General features: G+C 41.2%; 1 protein-coding gene across 1 annotated transcript in view; it reads right to left on the bottom strand.

Annotated features, from left to right (window-relative positions):
- Positions 1-23,108, bottom strand: part of NRK (Nik related kinase) — a 123,420-nt gene that overhangs the window by 50,481 nt on the left and 49,831 nt on the right. Inside the window, exons 4-14 of the mRNA XM_077826233.1 lie at positions 21,310-21,435; positions 20,342-20,452; positions 18,586-18,676; positions 16,046-16,176; positions 13,053-13,107; positions 9,937-10,015; positions 8,585-8,760; positions 6,509-6,581; positions 5,864-6,071; positions 4,786-4,950; positions 3,058-3,222 (exon numbers count right to left, since the gene is read on the bottom strand). Coding sequence (XP_077682359.1) covers positions 3,058-3,222; positions 4,786-4,950; positions 5,864-6,071; positions 6,509-6,581; positions 8,585-8,760; positions 9,937-10,015; positions 13,053-13,107; positions 16,046-16,176; positions 18,586-18,676; positions 20,342-20,452; positions 21,310-21,435 — 1,380 coding nt within the window. The remainder of the gene's footprint in view (positions 1-3,057; positions 3,223-4,785; positions 4,951-5,863; positions 6,072-6,508; positions 6,582-8,584; positions 8,761-9,936; positions 10,016-13,052; positions 13,108-16,045; positions 16,177-18,585; positions 18,677-20,341; positions 20,453-21,309; positions 21,436-23,108) is intronic.

Below are 23,108 nucleotides of genomic sequence, written 5' to 3'. Positions count from 1 at the left end.
CTGTTCCACCAGCCTGGGCCCTCTTTACCCTGTCTAGCCAGGCTCTTAAGCCTCCTCTAGCACACACAGGCAGGGCTACACCCAGCTGCAGACAGACCCAAAGTATATTGTCTTGCGCTGTAATTTAGCCGCGACCATGAACTGGTTCGAAGACAGTCTCCCCTTTTTACAGCTAAGCGAATGAATTCTCAAGGGTAGCTTCCGTGGTCATGAAGAACAATTTTTTTTAATTCTCTCAACTCAGCTGTAGAGCCAGTGAGGCTTGGGCATGAATGTCTGCCAACCGTCATTTAACCAAGTCTCATAAAAGTACTAATGAACGTAAATTCAACTTCTGCAGAACAAGCTCTGGAAGAGGGAGTAACCTCTGTCAGAAGTCATGTTTTTTGTAGTGCAGAAGTTAGCAGCTCTTTGGATAAGAAAGCAGGAGAAAGATCGATACAACTGATAAGTTCGATGAGACCTAATTTTTAGAGAGGTTCAAAACATTTTGACTTTTTTTTAAAAAGACGACATACAAAAAGTTGAACTGAAAAGCAACTGGCTTTTTTCCCAAAATTTGACAAAAAAAAATATTTTGCCACTGATCAGTGGCACTGATTTTTATTTAGCTGGGAGATCCTGCAATTCTTTTCCAACCACGTTTTCAGCAAAATAGTGATGTACAAATGTGATTAAATATAATCTATCATCAAAAATAGAATAAATAAATGGCTGCAGTATGGTACAGTGAACACAAGAGACCATTAGTATGGTGAAGAAATTGCATATTTATCTGATTTCCCTTATCTTTTTTCCTCAGTGCCGCATATTTCCAGATGAGTCCAGCTATGCACAACTGATAATGTCAGGATTCAATATTTAGCTTAAAATTTAACAGGAACCATATGAACTAAATTCTACAATACATTTTATTCAAGTACAGAGAGGTCATTTATGGAATACATGCCAAAACCAGATGAATATTTGAGTTGACATTTTGCTGTAGATTTTTCCCTTGGCTATCGCAAAAAGAAAGTGAAATAGGCTCAACAGAGATGCATTTCTTCCCCCACCCCTGAGAAAGTTGAGCAGAAACACAACATTTTCATTGACTCTTGTAGGTACATATTTAGTAAATAGCTCGCTTCTCTCTCTGTGGGCCCAACCTGCTGACACAGCTTTGGCTAGGTTTCCAAAACAAACATTGACTTCCAAAAAAGCTAATTCCAATGTCACTAAATTATTTATTTACTTACTTAATGCAATAAACCTCTTGGAGAGGAGACATTTGTTTTTGATAGCTAAGTTGCGCTTCAAACAGAATTATGCATTCTTCTGTTTTCACAAACAGCTACTGTAATAACACGCTTAGGCGTTTTGTTTCCCTAAACTGATTTCATATCATTGCTTGGTTTTGTTGCAGTATTAAAATGTATCATTTCAAAAGTCTAGCAAAATAGTTCATTTAATTTATCATCAACAGAGGAAATTCCATCTTGTGAACATCTGCAGATCTCTTAATCTAAAGCTCTTACACTGATAACGTCAGAGTTCACCCGTTTAGATACTGAAGCAAAGTATGCTTATCAGCATTCTGCTTTCCTTAGACACACACACACACACACACACACAGAGTTTTTCACAAAGCCTTTACTCAGGTATTTTGGAAGGTGCTTTGCTAGAAATATCACCCAGACTGTTCATGCCCCATACTTTACACGTACACAGCAAACGTGTGGGGCATGATTCTGCAAGATGCTAGCAAACTGCTCCCAATCCAGCAAAGCACTTCAGTACATGCTTAACTTTAATCATGTTGTAGTTCGACTGGCTGCTGGATTGAGCCCCTAGCTGGGAAGTTTAAAAAAGAGAAAAGGGGCTAAAAATGATGGGATATTCTATACAGTAAGAGAAGCAAAGGAGCTTTGGCTCCATGACAAGATGGCACGATACAAACTATCAGAAGGATATACATATAAAGAATCCATTTTGTGGGCAAAAACCTTTTTTGAAGCAGCAAAAAGAACTGAAGCTCTGTCTAAAGTAAGTCACTGACTACATGGTCATGCGTTGTCCATCAAATCTAAACTTATTAGGTAAAGAGACAAAGTGGTAGAGGGTACTATCTTTTTTTGGGTCCACTTCTGTTGGTGAAATAGACAAGATTTTGAGCTACACACCTCTTTTTCAGGTCTGGAAGAGCTCTGTGTAGCTTGAAAGCTTGTCTCTCTAACGGAAGTAGGCCCAATAAAAGACATTACCTCACCCACGTTGTGTCTCTAATATTCTGGGACCAACACGTCTACAACACTGCAAATAACTAACTAAAGATCTTTAAGTACAGTGAGTGGCAAAGGATGTCACATTGCTTGTTCATTGACTACAGGAATCTAGAGACCTGTGCTGGGTTTAAATTACAGAGGAAAAAATGTTTGTGAATCTGAACTAGTTTTCGCAAAAAGAACAGGAAGACTTGTGGCATCTTAGAGACTAACCAATTTATTTGAGCATAAGCTTTCGTGAGCTACAGCTCACTTCATCGGATGCACGAACATCTTCCTGTAGCTCACGGAAGCTTATTCTCAAATAAATTTGTTAGTCTCTAAGGTGCCACAAGTCTTCCTGTTCTTTTTGCGGATACAGACTAACAACGCTGCTACTCTGAAACCTGAACTAGTTTTGCAAACCTAAAATCAGTCTCAGAGGTTCACCAAATCTCATACGCCACAAGTTTCATTCATCCCTCATCGGAAGGCAAGGACATGACAGAGAGAGAAAGTAGACTGGTTACATGCCGTTGCAGAATGTGGCCAAACTGGCTGTGTGGAAGGATCTCACTTTTTTCTCTCCTTCATCAAATCCACTTTGATTTGGAGTAGAAGTAACGGAGACAAAACCTGTACTCTATGGAGAGGTGGTAGCCAATCAGGCTTCACTGCGATATACAGTGCCTGGGAAAAAACACACCTTTGCCCAGATTTGGGTTAAGGTTTATCCAAAAGACCAGTCAATTCCCTTCCTCTGAGTTACCTGCACATCACAAAATGTAACTGTAACAATCTGTTATGTGGGTACCTCTTTGCTTGTACTGCTTGGCGGAGGCTGTGATGCTGAACTCGAGCTCTTTGGAAGCTCTTTCTTCTTTTGCTTGTGGTCGTGCTGAAGAGACAGCAGTTGGGTCTGATCTTTGGGAAGAGTCCGATGTAACTTCTTATTGTGTTGCACTTCTTCCATCTTTTTCTAAAAACAAGTCGGTATTAACAATTTTCACTTTTTAAACATTCCTACTGGGATTCTTAAAGGGGCTCACATGAGCTGTATTTCAGTAGGAGTCGGGTGCCCATCTTTCTTAGGTCCCCTTTGAAAATGGCTAGAATCTTGGCTCTTGTGAACCAAAACTTTCTGAATTTGCATTTAATAGAAGTATAGCCTAAAACAATAACAAAAAAGCCGCTCTGCCAGCTCCAAAGTGTTCTCTTAATATTTTTCATTGGTGCCTTTCTAATACTCTTATGACTTTTCCAAAAGCCTGTGGCTTTATTGAACATTATAGTTTTGAAGGATTCCATGTTTCCAATTCCATATAAGCAATTCACCTGTGAAAACACTGTGGCCAAAATGCTAGAATTTGCATCTGTTACAAGATCTAGGTGGTGAAAATATTTCCATTTCAATTTCATTTAGTGAGGGAGAAAGTGGGGTTGGTTATATTCAGAAGGAAAATAAAGGAGCTGGGGATTTACATTAAAGATGGGCTGATGTTTGTGGGAAGCATACAGGATTACTGTATTTTTCAATCAAGTCAAAAGTAATTGACTGGGATTATTTTAATTTTAATTGTGTACCATACATCATATGGTTTCTTGGGTATACAAGTTCAGTAACTTATTCAGAAAGTGTGTGGGGAGGTGTTTCCTGGACCTTCTTTTCCAGGAGGACAAGATGAAATAGGAGACAGAAGACAGATGCCCCAAGCCCATCTCATGTACGTTGTGCTCAGAGGGATCAGATGGATCTGCATTGTATTCCATTTCCATCCTTTGACTGTTTTACGTAATCATCACTTTCTACTTTACTTTCAAGGAACAGAAGAAATATCCCAGTTCTGATGCTTTCTGACAGTACCCTACTGTACGTGTTAAGACTTTCAAATTTTCTGACTTTACTGGGAAATATAATCCAGTCTAAATCAACAGGAAATGCAGATAAAGAAATGGCCAGATTTGCACTGCTCACACAGAAGCTGGAAAGCTGCCACAGTGGGGCAGGTACATCCTTTTATGTAGAGAGGTCCCCAGATGTATGCCAGATTTGGCATATACCACCCTCTCTTGGCCTTCCCCAGCATGAAATGTGCGTGGGAGCTGGGGGCAGGAGGGTGCTGTGCTCCAGTCATCCCAGGCCAGGGCACAGCCTCGATGGGGACATTCTTAGTAATTTTCTACATGTACCGTGGCAAAGTAGGCCTTAAGGCATGAGCTGAAGGAGAAGAGGGTAGTGGTTTTACAGACCAGTTCTGTAAGGAAGTTCTACATGTTAAGGAGCAGCATGGAAATAAGTGCAAAACTTAAGGGAGAAGAAATCTGGCATTGCTGGAGGAATGGAGATGACTCAATACAACACAAGCAGAGAGGGGCAGAGTTGCCAGGGGCTGTTAAGGTGAGGAAAAGAACCAGTAAATAAATGAAAAAAGCCCCTCTATATGGTCCTTGACCTATAGGAACAAGACTCCATTAATTAACTTAGACTTCAGCCACAGAAACAAGGAGCTGTGAATTGCATTGGTAAGTCCTAGAGTTATACCTGCTTCCTTTCTGATTTCCTCTGTCCGTCCACTTTGCACATTTCCTCGTCAACAAATCTCTTGTCATCTTCACACTTTTCATCTCTGTGCTGAACTGCCTTAATTTCTGGCCATCTCTGCTCACATTCTTGCTGCTTCCGGAGCTCTTCTTCTCTCTTCTGATGCTGAATAAGTGCCAGGGAATAGCATTGTTCATTTTAAATTTTACTTCTTTGCTTAAAGATTATTAGTAAAATATGCAATTAGCTATACACTTTTTATTCATAATTATGAGACATTCCCAACAGAGAAGGTCAAAAAGCCCTATTCCTGGAGTATAATCAGTGGTGGTGTCATGTATTCTAGTATGACCCAACAGAAGTTGATGGTTGTGTTTGGTATTAAAATAACGATAAGCTTCTGGGATTATATCCTGGCCACACTGAAGTCAATGGCAGTTTTGCCATTGATAGTAATGGGACCAGGATTTAACCATTGCTGTTGGGTCAAACAAGCCTCCATCGTAGAATTCCTTATTTCAGCACATGGCATTTTGATAGGGAAGAGTTATCTGGAGTGCCTAGATTTTGTTGGAGCAGATTGGTGTTTCAAAAGCATCATCTTAACTGTCCTATAATGGCTTCAGAGGCCATGAAAAGACATGACTCTGATTTAGCAACTGCAATGTAGCACCACAAAAGCAGAGTGCAATCCTATCACAGGTACCAGTGTAGTTTGGACTCACAAGTATAGATTTGAACTTGGACTATGCACAAGGGCAAGGGAATAAGAATTCCACCTCTGTTTTGCCTACCCATTCCTGGGGTCCAACCACACTGAGGTAAGTGTGGTTACACATCGACTTCCCAGAGCACATGGGCAGGGAGTTAGCAGGAAGTGGGTAGAACCTTTTCAAAAAATTGATTAATCTCAGTGGTCAGAAGCCACAAATTTCTACCAGGGTTAAAGATTCCAAACCAGCTGGTGACGGGAATTTAACAAGGCCTCTTTTTCTTTTAAAACCTATTCTTGAAATTGGCATAGTTTCGTTGGTCACTGATTGATATACGTGGATTACAAATACAAGCCATTTCCTACATCCTCCAGCCTCTTCCTCCGCTCTTTTTCTTGCTCGATTCGTTTCTGCCGCTCTGCCTGCAGCTGCTTTTTGTATTTCTCCTGGTCCTTTAGCTGCTGCTGCTGGAACTGCTGCTGTCGATGAGGGTCAGACCGATTTTTGTTCTCCTGCTGCAGCCTCAGAAATTCACGACGGAGCGTTGATTCACCAGGGATATTAACTATGGAACTAAAAGAGAAGAGAAGTTTCTATAAGAGTCACCATAACGTTAAAGCCGCAGAACAAGAACAAAACGTCGCTGGGAAATGGCATGCTGCCTGTGCTAACAAATGTAAATGTTCAAATAAATCTCCACAGAATCATTCTCTGTAGGCTGGCCATGCTTCGGTATTTACTACACTACAAAATCCAGGCTGAAGCTGATTATCTGCTTCTTTGTTTGTGACATTCCCTCCCCATTGCTGGGGAATTATGAAAACAACATATTGCAGATACCTTACACTCAACATTTAGATGCAACAGCTACAAACCAGTTATGGCTAACTGGGTACCACAGAGCATTAGGGGGTTAAAATATGGTAAGAAAACCCATCTGGCTGAGGAGAGGTGCCTTTGATGAAAATGCTTTGGTTAGTCCAATATTACACACAGCTAATAAAATTAACCTTGGTTCTCCTTCATCTTCATCCAGTTCATCATCTTCTTCCTCACTTCCAGTATACTCATACTCTGTTTCGTCTAAAAAAGAAAACAATACAAACCCAGATAAGGAGTATGTTACCTCCCGATACTAACCTAAGTAATGGTTCTACAAAATCACAGCAAATGACTTTAGGGTCCGATTCAGAACCCACTGAAGCCAATGAGAGGCTTGTTTTGACTTCAATGGACTTTGGATCAGGGCCCTTTATGTATCAGATTTGAAGAGTCTTAAAAGTGTAATGGAAGAAGGAAAAGAAAGAGACATCATCAGCTAGTCATTAATGGAACCCCTTATGGAAGGAGTAGATGGTTCAGGGGATTATGGATGGGTTACCAAGTTTTTCAACATTAGGTCACCCATTCAAACCCAGCTCAGGTGATCTGGGAAAGTCAATGGGAGTTGGGAAACTAACTCCTTTAGAGCCCTTTGAAAATCGCAGTCTAAAAGGTTGTTCCCATTGAGTGGTCTACATGAAATGGGTTTCATGGATCTAGTCTACTTTTCTGTAAGCAGGCATCCACATTGGAACCAATCAGAAGAAGCCAAAAAACGGTGACAATATCTGCAGAAGGGTGCCTCAAAACAGGATTTGAGGCACATTGGTGGGAGGGTGTTAGGGAGCTTGCATGGCCATTGCCTGCCATGCTATGCCTGTTTTGTGGATGAGCCAAGGCCTTCAGTCAATCCAGACCTAAATTCATATGAAAATTAATAAAACTAATTAAGTACAAAAGAGAAACACCTTGTTAACTGGTTAATTTGAGCGTTAGTATAAACATCTCATAAAGAAGCAAAGTTGTAAGTCTGACGTTCTTTCCAACTTTTATCACGAAGGCAGATCTTTGAAGTTTTAATTTCATCCAAACGGGGTCAGCATCTTTATTTCCAGCTGGGCACAATGTGACAGTCGGTGTCTCAACTTTTTTTTCAAGTCACTGAAGTGTATCATGAATAGTAATTCCACAACATTGCTCCCCTTCAGGTGAGCTTTGACTATCAGTAGGAATTCCGCCCCCCATGTAATTTTCTAGCATTTATGTAATTATTACCATGAGCTTTTGCACAAGTGGCAAATGTGTAACCTTTTAATAAGTTGTTTTCCTACTCATGTTTGCTACTGTTCCAAACGCTTCGAGACCCGCAGATGACAGGTGCTATAGAATGTACCATTATTATTATTTCAGTACGTAAATTATACCTTGCGGCAGTAGTTTCATTTCAGATACAAAAATCTCATTGTGTCAAACCAGTACTTAGACTTTATACATACAGCACTTTAAATCTTCATTACACTTTACAACCAGGCTCTAATATTCAACTAATCTTCACAATGCCCTTGTGAGGTATAAAATATACAGATGGAGAAAGAGAGGTGGAGATGTTGAGTGGCTCCGTGGCTCTCTCTTTCTATGCTGCATGGCTGATACCACGCAATATATGGTCATTTATTCAAAAATCAATCATTTAGTCTAAAACAGATTCTTTTCTAAATTTTGCTTTGGAGAACAAAGTTAGAGTTTGTTTTAGTTGTTACAAACTCAGATTCTTGTTTTTGAATAAATCAGTAGGTTGAAAGCCCAGGTTGGAGTAAAACAAGGAAATGGATTTATTGATCTCTTCTGTGTGATTTAGTCACTTGGGGCCCAGATTTTCAAAAGAGCTCAGCTCCTGGCAGCTCTCATAGAGACATTTACATCCCGATTTTCAAAAGAGCTCAGTGCTTAATGCATTGAACTCCTTTGAAAATCGAGACATTTATCTAGGTGATTTCATGGGAGCTGATTTCTCTTGAAAATCTGGGCCCAGCTACAAGTGTTGAACCCTTCTTAAAATTCCATTCTCGGGTCCCCTGCAATCAGCTCCATGCAGACACACACTGTGGGTGAAATCCTGCCACCACTGAAGTCACTTGCAACTTGCAAGACTTTCATTGTCTTCAGTGGGGCCAGAATTTCACTGTGTCTGCACAGAGCTCCACTGCCTTTCGTAAGGCTCTGTGCAGGATGAGGGCCTATGTTTGCATTATTTTTAACCTTACCTTTCTCTCCCTTTTTCTTCCTGGTCCTGTCCAGGTGGTCTTTCAGCATGATGCGCACTTGCCGTTCATTCTGCATGTCTCGGATAAAGGAATGCTTAAGCAAAGTTTCAGTGGATGGACGATGCAAGTAATTTTTAACCAGGCAACTTTCAACAAAATTAAGAAATTTCTTGGACCTGGGGGGAAAAAACCAACAACAAACAAACAAAATCAGATGAAAATAAAATTCCACTTAAATTTACATAGCACCTTTTACTCTGCAGGATCCCAAGTCACTGTATTTGCAAAGTTTGCTTTGGCCAGCACTAAAGCACAGCCTCCTATGGGGTGGAATACAGCAGGAGTTTTATCAGTATATCACATCACTACATGAAAGTTTAGGACACAGAGCAAGGAAGAATTCTAGGACAAATTCTGCTCACTGCGACATTACGGTGAATTTACACCAGTGTAACCGAGGGCAGAATTTCACCTCCTGTATCCAGTTGAAATAGTAGGGGAAATTTAAGGAGGCAGTAACTACCAAAATTGGATTTTGACTATAATAATAAGACTATCATCACTACACTTACAAAAAGTCCATAATGACCATACATGGCAAAGACCACAATTTTATGTCTCATCTGAAAGACAAACACAATTCTCCCTAAATTCATGCTAGGGAATGTGTTCATTCCTGATGTATCTGGATACAGTGCCACCTTCTGGCCTACCAACACTACTGCCTGCAGCACCTTGGGTTTTCCTTGGAGGTCTCCTGATAAACACTGAACAAAGCAACCCCAGGTAAGCCATGTCTACATTGGAATTTCAGCCACCAGTGCAAGTCCCTAGTGTAGGCACAGTTTACACCAACGCAGTGCAATTTGTACCGGGGCAGCTTAGCGGAGTTTCAAATTGGGGTAATCTGCCCCAGTGCAGATCATGCTTCACAAACAGGAATTGTGTTTATACTTGGAACTCACATCAGTAGCTGAAAGAAACGGAGGACTTGTGGCACCTTAGAGACTAACACATTTATATGAGCATGAGCTTTCGTGAGCTACAGCTCACTTCATCGGATGCATTCAGGATCCGATGAAGTGAGCTGTAGCTCACGAAAGCTTATACTCAAATAAATTTGTTAGACTCTAGGGTGCCACAAGTCCTCCTTTTCTTTTTGCGGATACAGACTAACACGGCTGCTACTCTGAAACCTATCAGTAGCAGAGGGGATTATATCAGTAGCAGAAATACCAGCATAGACAAGATCTCATTTGTAAGATTTGATAAGATCACAGTCTTTGAGCTTCAGGCATCAAAAACCCACAGAAGCCTGAGGCTGCTAAAATATATTTTAAAAATATCTTTACCATTTTCTGGATTTCAGTTTTGGGGGAGGGTTTCGTGGAATGAGAAAGAGAGCTCTCATGGGATGCATATCACACAGGGCTGCAAAGGAAAACACAAGCTATTAAAAAGTACACTAAAGCAGTGCCAGGTTTCCCCTGTCCTTTGATCCCTTTGACATACCTAGGGTGATGGGGCACGGAATAGCTCTTTCTGATATGAGAAGTAGCAGCCCTTTAAAATTCCTCCTGTTCTAAAGAATGGAAGGATCCTTCACAGGAGTTCAATGCTATTCAGTGGAATTCACTGCCCCGAGGAGGAAAAGCTTTGCAGCACAGAAGGGCTCTGAGTGGGCCGGACTGTACATTGCTATAGCTGAGATGCAAGGATTCAGTAAAAGGAAGGACTCCATTGAAATGATCAATGCAGCCCTTCAGACTTTTAAGGCTCTATATCTCTGTTCAAAACAAAGGCCAAAGAATGCTTGACTGGATTATAAAACAAGCACATTTTCATAGCGATGAAAGGACATTTACACCTACATGTGAAAGTCAAACTCTGGATCAAAATGTTGATCTATTTTAATATGCCTGGTTTACAGCTGAGATAAACAATAAGCTCGGTGTTAACAAACCTCCTCACTCTAAAGCACGTGGCATAAGGGAAAAAGAAGGAAGAGAAAAACCTGGCATGGGAACTGGTACGTCGCTCCATTGGAGCTGGACATATGGCTAAGAACATGTTTTGGCTACACTGTATTTAAGGACTCTGTGCCCACTTAGACCAATCGGTGCTTTCTAAACAGATTCCATCACTGTGTTTGGTACACTGTTTTTTTTCTATCTACACCCACTCCTGGTTTTGTTGTAGAAAGTCAACACTGAAAACAACACTAAAAAGTAAATACTGTCCTGACCCAGAAAGTCCACCCCCTACATTTCACTGACCATTCCCAATGTGTCACGTTTGCTGGGTGTGGAGTAGAAATGTTGGCGGACGGTTGCCCCTCCAAAATGCTACTGCAGGCTGAATGACACGGATGGGGACTATCAGGCCTGATAATCTTGGTGTAAATCAGAAGTAACTCTATGGCCACATCTGCACTACAAGTTGGAGGTACGATTCCCCTGCTCATGGACACTTACTCACGCTAGCTCTTGCAGAGCCAGGGAGAACATAAATAGCAGGGGATGGGCAGCAGCGGCAGCAGAAGCATGGCTTAGCCGTGCCCAGCACAAACCAGCCTGTAACGGGTGGGTACATAGTTGGCATGGCTCAGCCGTACCTCAGCTGCCGCTAACCGTGCTACTGCAGCTGCACGGCTATTGACACTCCCGCTAGCTTGATGACAGCTAGTGCATGTACGCGTACATGAGTGGGGGAATGACAACCCTAGCTCGTAAGGTAGATGTAGCCTACTAAAGGCAATGGAACCACACTAGTGTGGAACAGGTGTGCCAGAAGAATCTGGCTCCATCGTCTCATTGTTTCCTGGTCTTCTGACATCTGTCTGTCTGTATCCACCTATTGTCTCTTGTCTCATACTCGGATCGGAAGATCTTTGGGGCAGGGACGGTTGTGTGTTTGTACAGCGCCTAACACAACGGAGTCTGGTCTTCGCCTGGGGCTCCTAGGTGCTACCTCAATAGAAATAATAAATACACTATCGCACCCTCCTTAAAACTTGCCTACTAGCATTAGCCAGTCTGAAAATACAATAAATAAATACAACTGAAATATGGTGTGAAGCAAGAATGTTTGTTACATAAAAAATATCCTCTAAGACTTGTGCCTCAAAACTAAGATCTAGCTAGCCTGGAGCATGATTTGTGAAAATGCTTTAGAACTCAGTTTGGCCTGACTTGTATCTTGACTGGTTGATAAACACATCCCAGGTGCCCTCTAGCATAGGCCAGGTCCTAGGCTATAAATAGGATCCCCTCCAGCAGGTTCAGCAATTACCAAACACCCCTATTGTGTCTTCACACCATTATGCTGCAGAACATCCAACATGCCTTGTGCTCCTAGGCACAAACCCACCCTATTGCACAAGGGTAATAGTCTGCCGCAATGCTAGATAACCAGGACCCTGCATCTAAATTACGTTCTGTACTTGTATCTTATATCAGGAGTATCTGACTTTGGTAGATAATACTGAAAGAAAATTTAAGGCCAGAAGCATGTTGACAGAATTGTGGTGCCATGTGGCTGTAGGAGAGTGTCTGGAGGAGCAAGAAAATTGCAGGAGAGGGGAGATGACGGAAGCAAATCAGAACTGTGACTGAAGTGTGGCTGAAGTATTTTTGCTGCTCTGTGGGGGGGTAGGGGTCTCACTCCACAGATCTCCAAAATTGCTTTGAGGGGGGAAAATGATGTAATCCTTGTGAAACTCAGGAGTGAGCAAGGCACTAACCCCAGACCAATTTTCTTTCTCTAGGGGGCCCCGTTCTCCATTACGCTGCACCTCGTACAGCCACTTACACCAGTGCAAAGCGGGAGTGAAACGCTCCCATTCAGATTTGATCGTGTTTCGCCTCAGTAGCATTTTCACTCTGAATGACTGCATGGGGTGCAGTGCAATGGAGAACTGGTTCCCTTGATGGGAAGGCCAAAGAGGTGGATTAGCCCACTAACGTACCGTGAAGGTGAATAGCTCTTTCTTGACACTGGCCCTTATTCCAACCTCCTGGAGGAATCTTCCATCTGGAATTACAGGATGAAGATTCGTGCCACAACAGGTTGGGGGACCATTTTCAAGGGATGTTTTTCTCTGGAGAAGCCCCAGTACTGAAACTGTCCCACATTTACGCTGAAGCTTTAATCGCTCTTGCTCATCTATATCCCCATGTAATGATCAATGAAGTGACACTACTAACCTCAGTTCTAGAAGACAACACTTGGCTTCCCTATCTTCCCAAAGGCAGGCAAGGAGTGAAGAAACAGAAGGAGAGAATCAAAAGAAAAAAGGGTGAGCAAAGGAGCACAGATAGGAAAAGAGTCAAATAATGAATTATTTGAAAAGAAGCAGTCAGAGCTGAACACGCCCTAGACAAGCATGAGATAAGCTAACCTAGCAGGACGAATGTGTCCATGAAATTTAGGCTAACTATTTAACAAAGAACTATACCCAATCACTTACGAGGAGCTCCTTCTGCCATTTCTATAGCTGTGATTCCCAGAGACCACAAGTCACTCTGTAGGAAAAGAAACCGTGAATGATGTAACTTGTAGTATGTAGGGTTAAAAAAACCATAACGCTTGCCTAGAGTTCCATGGAAGGGTCTTTTCTTGTGAGTGACATCCATTCTGCTCCTGCCCGTTCCCAGCTGAGCCTGTCGGAAATGTGCTAATGGCCAGCTTTCCATTTCCCACACAACTTGGAACAGCTGATTCATCATTGAAATAGCCAGCCCCAAAACAGACCTTTCATCTTTAAAACAAAAGTTCCAGAATATAGAAGGGCCCATTTGAAGCCATGGCCCAGATTCTCTCCTCTGTTACAGAGGAGGTGCACAGGTGAGACCCCACTGCTTTCCTACACTGCTTGAAGGGAGATGGCAGTCAGGCCCACGGAAAGTATTTCAATCCATGGACAAGTTACTAGCCAGTGGGAAAAAAAGTAGAACTATGTATTCAGATTTATATAGATATATTAACTTAGTTCAGTTAGGTCAGACTGGAGTCTCCTCTATGAATATTATATGGCATCAGAAACCCAAATGGCCAGATTCTGATCACAAAGGTGTAAATCAGGAGTAATGCTATTGACTTTAAGAATGTAACCAGGCTTCCACTTGCTTAGTGGTGTGCAACACTTCTCTCTTTTTGTGGACATATGCACCTAGGCAGATACATTTAGCCAAATAAACTTATGGGAGATCTCTATGATTATTATGTAAAAGAAAAGGGTACCCTGAAGTCTCATAGCACTTTGTTACTCAGAAAATCAGACAAAATACTGGCAGATGGCAAATCCTTGCAGACTTGGTGCAAAAATCCTTAATGAACAGCTACTTGTGTCCGACCTGGCCCTAAGACGACACCTTCACAATAAGAAAAGGAGTACTAGTGGCACCTTAGAGACTAACCAATTTATCTGAGCATAAGCTTTCGTGAGCTACAGCTCACTTCATCGGATACAGTGAGCTGTAGCTCACGAAAGCTTATGCTCAAATAAATTGGTTAGTCTCTAAGGTGCCACAAGTCCTCCTTTTCTTTTTGCGAATACAGACTAACACGGCTGCTACTCTGAAACCTTCACAATGTGTACAGTGCCAAGCCAACCCACAGCACTTTACAAGGCTGGAAACAGCTTGCATTGCAGACTGTGGGCCTGATCCTGAGGAGGACCCTGGATTTCAGTGGGAGCTGGAGAGGATTCAGGATCAGGTTGTGTCATTTAACTAATGACTGAAAGCAAGAAAAGGGAGATCTTTCAGAAAAAGTGCGAAACAAATGGCCACCCACTGTACTACAGTTAGACTCTGGTGATGATGGGACATGCACGCAAGCTTCAGATAACCTTGGGCTGATGCTTAGGGGTGTACGGAGAAACGAGGCTATTGAGATAAGAAGAACTGCATTTTTTGGTGGGATTTTTTTTTATTTTTTAAAAGCAGGACCTGTGAGAAGTCATGGGCACAGCAGAACAGCTTCCTGCTTTTCACTCAGCATATCAGCAATGTTTATAAATACTTGCCCCAGTCCAGGCTTCTGAATAACAACACTGTGTCTGAATCAGCACTTTGGAAACCCCCGGCTGATCAGCTTTGGACTACGGTCTGTGGAATCGGACTGGAGCTAGGGCAATGTGGGCAAAAGTTATTCAACACAGGGAAACCACACAAACTGGGGATACCCTTCAGTCATCACTAGAAAATGCGCTAAATAGGAATAGAACTGGGGGTACAGATGGGAGCTAACGGATAAACTTCTTGAGTCTTTGGCATAAGGTTTATATAGTATGAACAAAAGGCAAAGAATAGTCTTTGGACTTGATTTTCTCTTATGTTAAGATGCCTTTAAATGGGTGAAAAGCCATTTTTCAACAGTGGCAAAGCAGTATAAATCAGAATCATGCCCTTTGACTCAGTAGAAAACAGAGGTAGTAATATGAGCTCTGAATATGCCACAGCTGGAATAACAGATGTAATTTTGATGATCCTTGTGTTACAAACTTGTTATAAGGACAAGATACACAAAAGAAGGCAACCAACCCAACACAAGGACTTGGCAAGAGCAGTCATTCAGAAAGCATTCTTTGGAAATTGTCCTATGTGGTATGTGCAGATATGTAAATGATGACAGTGGTGCAAGCAATTCAACCACAGGCTGACAAACAGTATCACGTGCCTCTTTAGAGCCAAATCAGCATATTATAATAGTAAGGGGGACTGCCAGAGAATTTTTTGATAGCCATTTTTATACGGTATCCAAATTGCAATGTGCCCAGATGGCCTCGGAAGAATAACACATACTCTATCTCTTTGGTGTCAGTGAGGAGGATATTTCGTTCATGGTTGTACAGTGCCATGAATGAGTTGAGAGAGTGTCTCACCAAGAAAACAGTCCAGATATAGTCATAAGGACAAGACACATAAAGTCATTCAGACTTTTTCCTCCCAAGAGCATGACTGTGGTGAATGGTTAGTGATCTTTTCTGGAGCAAGGAGTCTTTTGTTGTTCTAAGCTAATAATTATATGTGTGATATTATTGTAAAATTACCCCGAGGACTGTGCAATAAGCATAAGGAAAAATAATTTGCTATCACAGAGGAAAGAAGCTGTGTTACACTGCTTCTTAACCACCCTTTTTAGGTCTTTTCACCCTAGCCATCTCCAGATACTGTGTCTTGTTTTCAGAGAATAAGCGATACTTTCATACGTTTCATTCTAAACATATTTGTATTTCATTTTGTACGTTAACGGTTCACAAAGAAAATAAATTCATATTGAAACTCTTTTTTTTTTTGGTCACAAACCGCATACTAAAAAAACAGCCCTTTACATGACTGTGGTTTTAAGGGAGGGTGACGCCTTTTTTCAATTCTTTCGGTTAACTACTTCAAAAGGATGTCAATAGCAAAAACTTGTTTACTTTACTATTGATTCTAAGTTCCTAACAACACTCACTCTGTAATCATATGTTGAGTCTTGGTTCTCCTCGCAAGCTATGACCTCAGGCGCCATCCAATAGGGAGTTCCGATGAATGTATTTCTTCTCCCAATCGTCCTATCCAGTTGAGCGCTTACCCCAAAATCCACTGCAGAGTTAAGCAAGCGTAAAGTAATGAGCCAAGTGCTGAATTCATAGGACAAAAGTCTGATATGTTATTGTCTCTGCTTGGAAAGCAGACTCTAGGGTTGCAATGCATAGCAGATTTGAGCTCTTATAATATAGGGCTTCCAGTGGAGCCTAGCTATTTATACCAGACAGTCCAAAAGGAAAATTTAAAATTAACACGATCCATGCTAAGTTTGGCAGAATGGCCACTGTAGGGATGTACTCCTATGATAAATAAAAATACCTAACTTACAAAGTGCTTTTTGTTGGTCTCAAAATGCTTTATAATAGGATACTATGGAATATATAATATATACTTGGATTAAGCACTATTTTGGGGTGTGGATGAAGATTTTCAAATGGTATTTTAATCTAAAACGAAAACCTACACATAAGCGTTCAGGTGAGACTGGGAGATTTCTAGTATTACGGCTGGTGGTTAACGTTGGATAGGGTCAGCACATTAGCGAGGAAATGGATTGCTTTGTTCTGAATGGTTTCACAGACCTTTTTTTTGCTGCATTCCTGTCTCAGAATATGTTGGAGGAGTGCACTGTTTTATCCACCTGTGACGTGCATTAAGAGGAATAAGTTGTGCTGTGCAAATGGGCAGTGGCATCACAACCTGAATTTTTAGTTGTATTGTCAAACATCATTGCTCAGATGATAAATAGGATCCACATTCAGTAACTATGTACTCATTGAAAAAAACACCTCTGCACAATATCTGATCAACTGGGAAAAGGATATAAATAAAGTTGAGTGTTACTCAAAGAGTAGCTACAGTAGTATCCAATTAGTGTAAGCAGCAGAGGAAAAAGAGATTAGGCAGTGTACAACCCTATTATTTACCCATGGCACCAAGGAGCAGATTTTCATGCTTGACTCCAATGAGCAAATTATTTGCATGCAACTTCTGGTATATCTATTGATAAACAGACCTCATAGAACCATACGGCAACAGGAAATTATTGTAGCACTAAATTGTGTAAGCTTATCTAATAATGGGCGGGTGTCTTTTCATCGAAGCGTTCTGTATTTTGGATGTGAAATATTAGTCTTTTATATAAAGCCCATTAACAAGGTTAAATGACATTGGATCTCTGAAGTCTGAGTTTTCCAGCTTCTTGGCTTTTAGACATGGCTGAGCTAAATTTCTCTGGAAATATTTTAGTTTTACTTTGGTACTTTATAGAAATGTTTCATTATTGTCTGCTCATCTAAAATACGGAGTACTCGCTTTATTTTTTTAATAGGCGAAAGACATCCCTTATGCTGTTAGCAGCAAAACAAGGCAGCAAACAAAACGAAAACAAAACAAAAAAAGGCCTTGCTAATTTCAAGAAGTACAGCAGGAACATTTGCGAAATGGAAAAAAAAGACTCTGGGTGAAATCCTGCCTCCACTGAAGTCAGTGGCAAAACTCCCACTGACTTCAGTGGAGCTAGAATTTCACCACATAGATCAGATCTCCACCAGGCGTCAGAGCTTTGCTGATTTACATTTACTGAGCATCTCACCCAGTATCTACACAGAATAATCTTTATTTTATTTTTGAACTCCTGAAACCATGAAACAGAGAAAACAAAAGAAAAATCCTACATGAGAAAAGCACTGTTCTTGATACGCTCTCTTTAAAAATTGCCGGATATTCCCTGTGATGTCCTTTCAAAAAACCAAACTCCTAACTGTCCACATTTGCTTTTGAGCTATTGACATTGTTGGCTTTCACAGAGCTAAAAATTGTCAATAGTCCGCACACCGCGACATACCACTTGGAAGAGGAAATGAGAGGGCTCTCAAATACTCTTGGGTGGAAACTCTTGGTACATAACTACCTTTTCATGGTGCCCTTTAGACAGGGCGAAGTGTATGTCACAGCCTCAGCACTGACTATGAGTTTCATTAAAATCTCCTAACCCACTTTGAGTAGAAAAACGGCTCAGTGGAATTTATTGCTCAAAACTGATTTTTCTAAACTGTTTTGGCCAAAGAAGAGCTCTGTGTAAGCTCAAAAGCTTGTCTCTCTCACCAACAGAAGATGGTCCAGTGGCAGACAGGCAGAAAGGACAGGACAAGGACACTTTTCTACATTTTGAATTTAGTACTTATGCGTAATGTAGTGTTGCTGTGGGCTATTAAACAGGTTCTAAGTGTGACTCTATTGGGATGGTTGTATTTCATATGAGGAGAGCAATTCCCATGCACAGAGCCTATAAAGACCGTTGGGATCCTTCTGTATGAAAGGTACCATATAAATGTAAGTCTTTACAACTATACTTAATATATTTTTCACTCTTGAGTTATTAGATATCCTTTTCAGGTTAACATGGAAACCTCAGCATATCTTTAACTCACAGGTTTCTAGAAAAAATTGAGAGAAACTTACCTAGTTTTACTTCTGCATTTTCTGTTAAGAGAACGTTCTGTCCTTTAATATCTCGGTGGATAACGTGATTAATATGAAGATGTGCCAAACCCTGCAAGACAACCACATGGTTCTAGCTTTTTTCTATCAGTTTCATCACTTTGGAATTTTTGTCCCATGAAGTTCTTTTGCTTTGTTCTGGCTATATTAATGGAGAAAAGGGACTAAAATTTACCAATCTAAAATTCTTTAGCTGTGATTGGCAGCAACAAATTAATTGACACCATTTTAGCAGTAAGAGAAGAAAGCAACAATGGGTTTGATTTTCTTCTCACTCCCACAAGTCTGACAGCAGGAGACCATCTCTGATGACAAGTAAGAGGAGAAAGAGGCCCCAAAATTGCATACTGCAATTTCAGAATCAGAGGGATGCCCATTTACAGTATGTGTTAAAGGCATATGAAAGAGGAAACTGGGGTGTGAACAGCAAAGTGTTTGCACAGCACGCAGAGTGCTGTGTATGGAGTACGCAGAGAAACAAAAGACTGGTCGCAATGGATTAAATCCTGTATTGAGCCAGATTCCTGCAGACTTCAGTGACTAGTGATCACATCTCCATTCGAGACTATTTTAGTTTCAAAACATTCGTTAAAGTAGGCTAGAAATAATGGAATATATTGAACTGATGCTGACGAGAAGTAAAAAGACCACCAAAAATGTTTGCCCTCTTTAATATGAGTGACTAGAAACACAAACAGCGTCTGACAAAATCCAAAGTTCTATCACAATTTCCTCACCCCACATACTGACAGGTCACTCTCCACACATGCTCTTCATCAGTTTTCATAGGGAGATGGGTGTAGCCATTCCCTTTTGTCCTACACTAATGTGTATTTATTATCTTAAGTTGCAGTACTTAAATTAAAAGGGGGCTTGTAAAGCCAAATTTTCTAAAGGGGATGCAATGGCTGTGCAAGTAAAATGGCATACGTGTCCACAAAAATTAACCTGCCTTTGCACTTGAACAGTGAGAAACTGCATACGTGCCCATCTCACCATCAGTTACCCATTTGCCATGGACAGATGGGAGGTTTTTACACCTCCGTGGAAAATGTGGCCTTTCATGTCCCCACATGGAGGCAGAATGTAGACCATGGTGGACCACGGTAATGACAGCAAGCTGAGGTGCCTGACAACAAAATTTCCAAGTGATCAGGGGAGCTACCCCATTCAAGTAATTCCCAACAAGAGAACAGATGCCCCCAGTGACTCATGGATTTGATATCTATTCAAATCTGCAGTCCAGTCCTAAATCCAAGTGGGCTATTTGATGTTCTGTCGAACAGACCACCCATCTCTGTCCCTACACAAATAAAAGACTTTAGACCTTTGAAGCCTTAATGCACTATTTTAACATATGTCATTTGAATGGCCGTTTATCTTACTGTTATTTAAAAATGGGTAAAACTCCACGGTGATGATGATAGATCAATATCTCACTAATGGGCTTGGATCTTTTCAGCCTGGCTTGCTATGTAACCCTTGCTACCAGGCTTCTATGTGTATTGCTTTCACAAAAAACAATTAGAAATTGGTTTGGTTTCTGTACTATCCAGGAGAAATAAGTAGCAAAGAATGAAGATTGGGCTCAGGAAGTAACCTGGGACATCCTCTTTTATTGACACTAAAGCAGCCCTGGTGCCACATCTTATAGTTATTACAGGAAACTCTTCACATTGTCAAGTGGCAACGAGCAAACTCTGTTAGCAAGACTCACCCTGAGAACCTCTCTGCAGATATATGCAATCCAGTCCTCCTTGAAACAGTTACCTTTTGTCTTCTTTACCAAATCTGTTACAGAGCCAGCTCCACAATATTCCATCACCAACTGCAGAGAGGCAAACACAGTATACCTCCTTAACACAGCCCCCATTGAAACACACTGTGCAAGTTCTGGCCTGACACAGTTGGGCTTGACTGTAAATGTGCGGTGCTGTACGTAACCTCCAAGGATTGCAAGTGGAGTAAATTTTCATTTCACTTTGCTGCTGGAGTAAAACAATCCAGCAACGCCTCTCATTTATTACAGTTCTGTGGGCATGTCTTTCCTTACTAGAGCTGGCTATAAAATTGCAGAGCCAGGGGAGAATTTTGAGAACATGCAGAAACTGTTTTCATTTCACATTTTTCAGAAAGAACTGATTTTGAAACAATGATCACAAATATTTTTACCGAATGTTTTTGGTATTGATTTTTCCTTCTTCTCCCCATTTTTAACTCCCCTTTTTGCTTTTTCCATTTTGCCAATGGAAAAAGGGGGAGAAAAAAACCCAAGAAAAGGAGGCACAAAGGGGGGAAAACCTAAAAGGAACAAATGAAATCAAAACCAGGAAAACTGAAAACATGGCTTTTCAATTTACATTTTCATAGGGAAAAAAAGGAATTCTGTGTTTTGGAAAAAGGCGATTTATCTACAAAACTATTTTGTGTTTTGACTACCTAGGAGTCTTATAGGACCATGTCACCATAAGATGTACCAAGTCCCATTTGTGCTCCTTCTCCAATTCACTTCTCAATCATAAGTGGGGCAGATAGGTAGGCAGAAAGTCTCTCTCTTACAAAGTACTCCTCAAAGCAAAAAACTGGATCACTGAGTTAGACTCAGGGCTAAGCACACTGGAGCTCCCAATGAAGAGTTGCTCTCCCAGGGAAATGTGATGAACACAGATGGAATTCAACACTTACCCAGAGCTGATCATCCTGGCCTGCAGGACTCTGCTTTACAAATGCTCCATAATATGTCGCAATATTTCGGTGATGAGAATATTTCTTTAACATATTTATTTCCAGTTTGATTTCTTCTTCCTCATTCTGTGGCAAGAGAGAGCAGAACACAGTAAAGATGATACCGTATTGATCATTGTATTGCTCTCATAACCCTCTGTTCTTTGAAATCGAGGGCTAGGCCCTCCTACAACCACAGGAGCAAGCTCTTAAACAGAGGAATGAAGACTGAAACATCAGGGATTGAACCTGGCACCTAAATCTGTTTAGAGCTGTTACAGCTTGAGCTAAACAGACGTACCTGTCTAATTGCGGCTGTAATAGACCCATATCCTGTGTGGACTGGGAACAGATAGGGAACTGTAACTCACTCATCAGTGGGTTAAATATATAGTCATTTAGTCATGGAGAAATTAACCAGATTTAAGAGAAATAAAATATTACTATAATAGAATATTACTAAATATTACTACCAACATTTCATATTTAAATAGGGCTTTACACATTTTAAAGCATAGTACATACATCAACTAATCCATCCTCCTGATACCCCCAAGGCATTGATTATCCTCCTTGTACTGCTGCTGGGGAAATTTAAACCAAGACAGGGGAACTGACTTGCCCAAGGCCACAAAGCAATTCAGAGGCCAAGCCAGGATTAGAAGTCTGTTCTTTTCTCCTCATCTTGGGGTTGGTCCAGTAGAGTGTAGAGTTGCCTACAGAAAACTGGACAACAGACAGGCATCTGGAGCGCAGAAACCACTGACTATCATTCTGAGGAGTATTGTACGCATGTGCTCCCCTGTTTGCCTGTCGTATCTACCTGTTGTCTCTTGTCTTATACTTAGTTTGTAAACTCTTTGGGGCAGAGGCCATCTTTTGTTCTGTGTCTGTACAATGCCTAGCACAATGGGGTTCTGATCTCTGGCTGGGACTTCAGGGCTGCTACCGCAACACAAATAAATAACAACACTACAAAGAATTAGAAATAATGTCATTGGTAGCATCTAGTGGCATCCTCCATGAGATTATCCTTCTCTGAGAAGAGAAATCTCTGATCCAATGGAGAATTCAGCCTCCTTTATAACTAGCCAGCTGGGATGTTTCTGTCTCTGATTGGCAGACTTCTTTATGGACTCCGCTGTCTGTATTAGCACCCTCAAGAGGTGGTGCATGGTTTCAAGTTAGGTGCATGTGGATTTAGCGGCCTGCTTTGCCATTATTGGATCAGCACAGCTACATGCTGAGGAGCTGTCTGTCTGGATTGGCTCAAAGGAACCAAACAAGGCTGATAATTAGTTTACGTTTTGTTGCAGAATATTCTGGCACTTAGTAGCTGATGAAAAAAATGGAAGAGAAAAATGGCTGGCACTTACAGGACATTTTTCTGCCCTTTCCCACAATTTTCCAGTAGCCTTGCCATTAAAGCATTCCATTAACTGTCAGCACGAAAACAGTGACATTGTCCTATACCGGCCGTATGGTGGGGAGGAGTGAGACACATGGAGGAGTGATAGGCTGGAGCCAAAACCCCTCAAGAAGACCTAGAAGTGGGCCATCTCCTAGTATAAAACACCAAAAAGCGTTCCCAACAGACACGTGGTGGCCATGTGGTTACACAATGACATTAATCCAGAAGAGAAATTTTGCCAGACCATAAATACAGAAAATATAATTGTCTTAAACTTGAGGAAAGGAGAAGTGTAAAATGGCTCCACTCAAAGCAAAATCAACTCTGAAGTATTAAAACAGCCGCTCTG

Source organism: Eretmochelys imbricata, chromosome 9 (assembly GCF_965152235.1).
Source record: "Eretmochelys imbricata isolate rEreImb1 chromosome 9, rEreImb1.hap1, whole genome shotgun sequence".
In the NCBI taxonomy this organism is placed as follows: domain Eukaryota; kingdom Metazoa; phylum Chordata; order Testudines; family Cheloniidae; genus Eretmochelys; species Eretmochelys imbricata.
The sequence above is the reverse complement of the archived record's forward strand: the minus strand, read 5'-3'. Positions and strand labels throughout refer to the sequence as shown.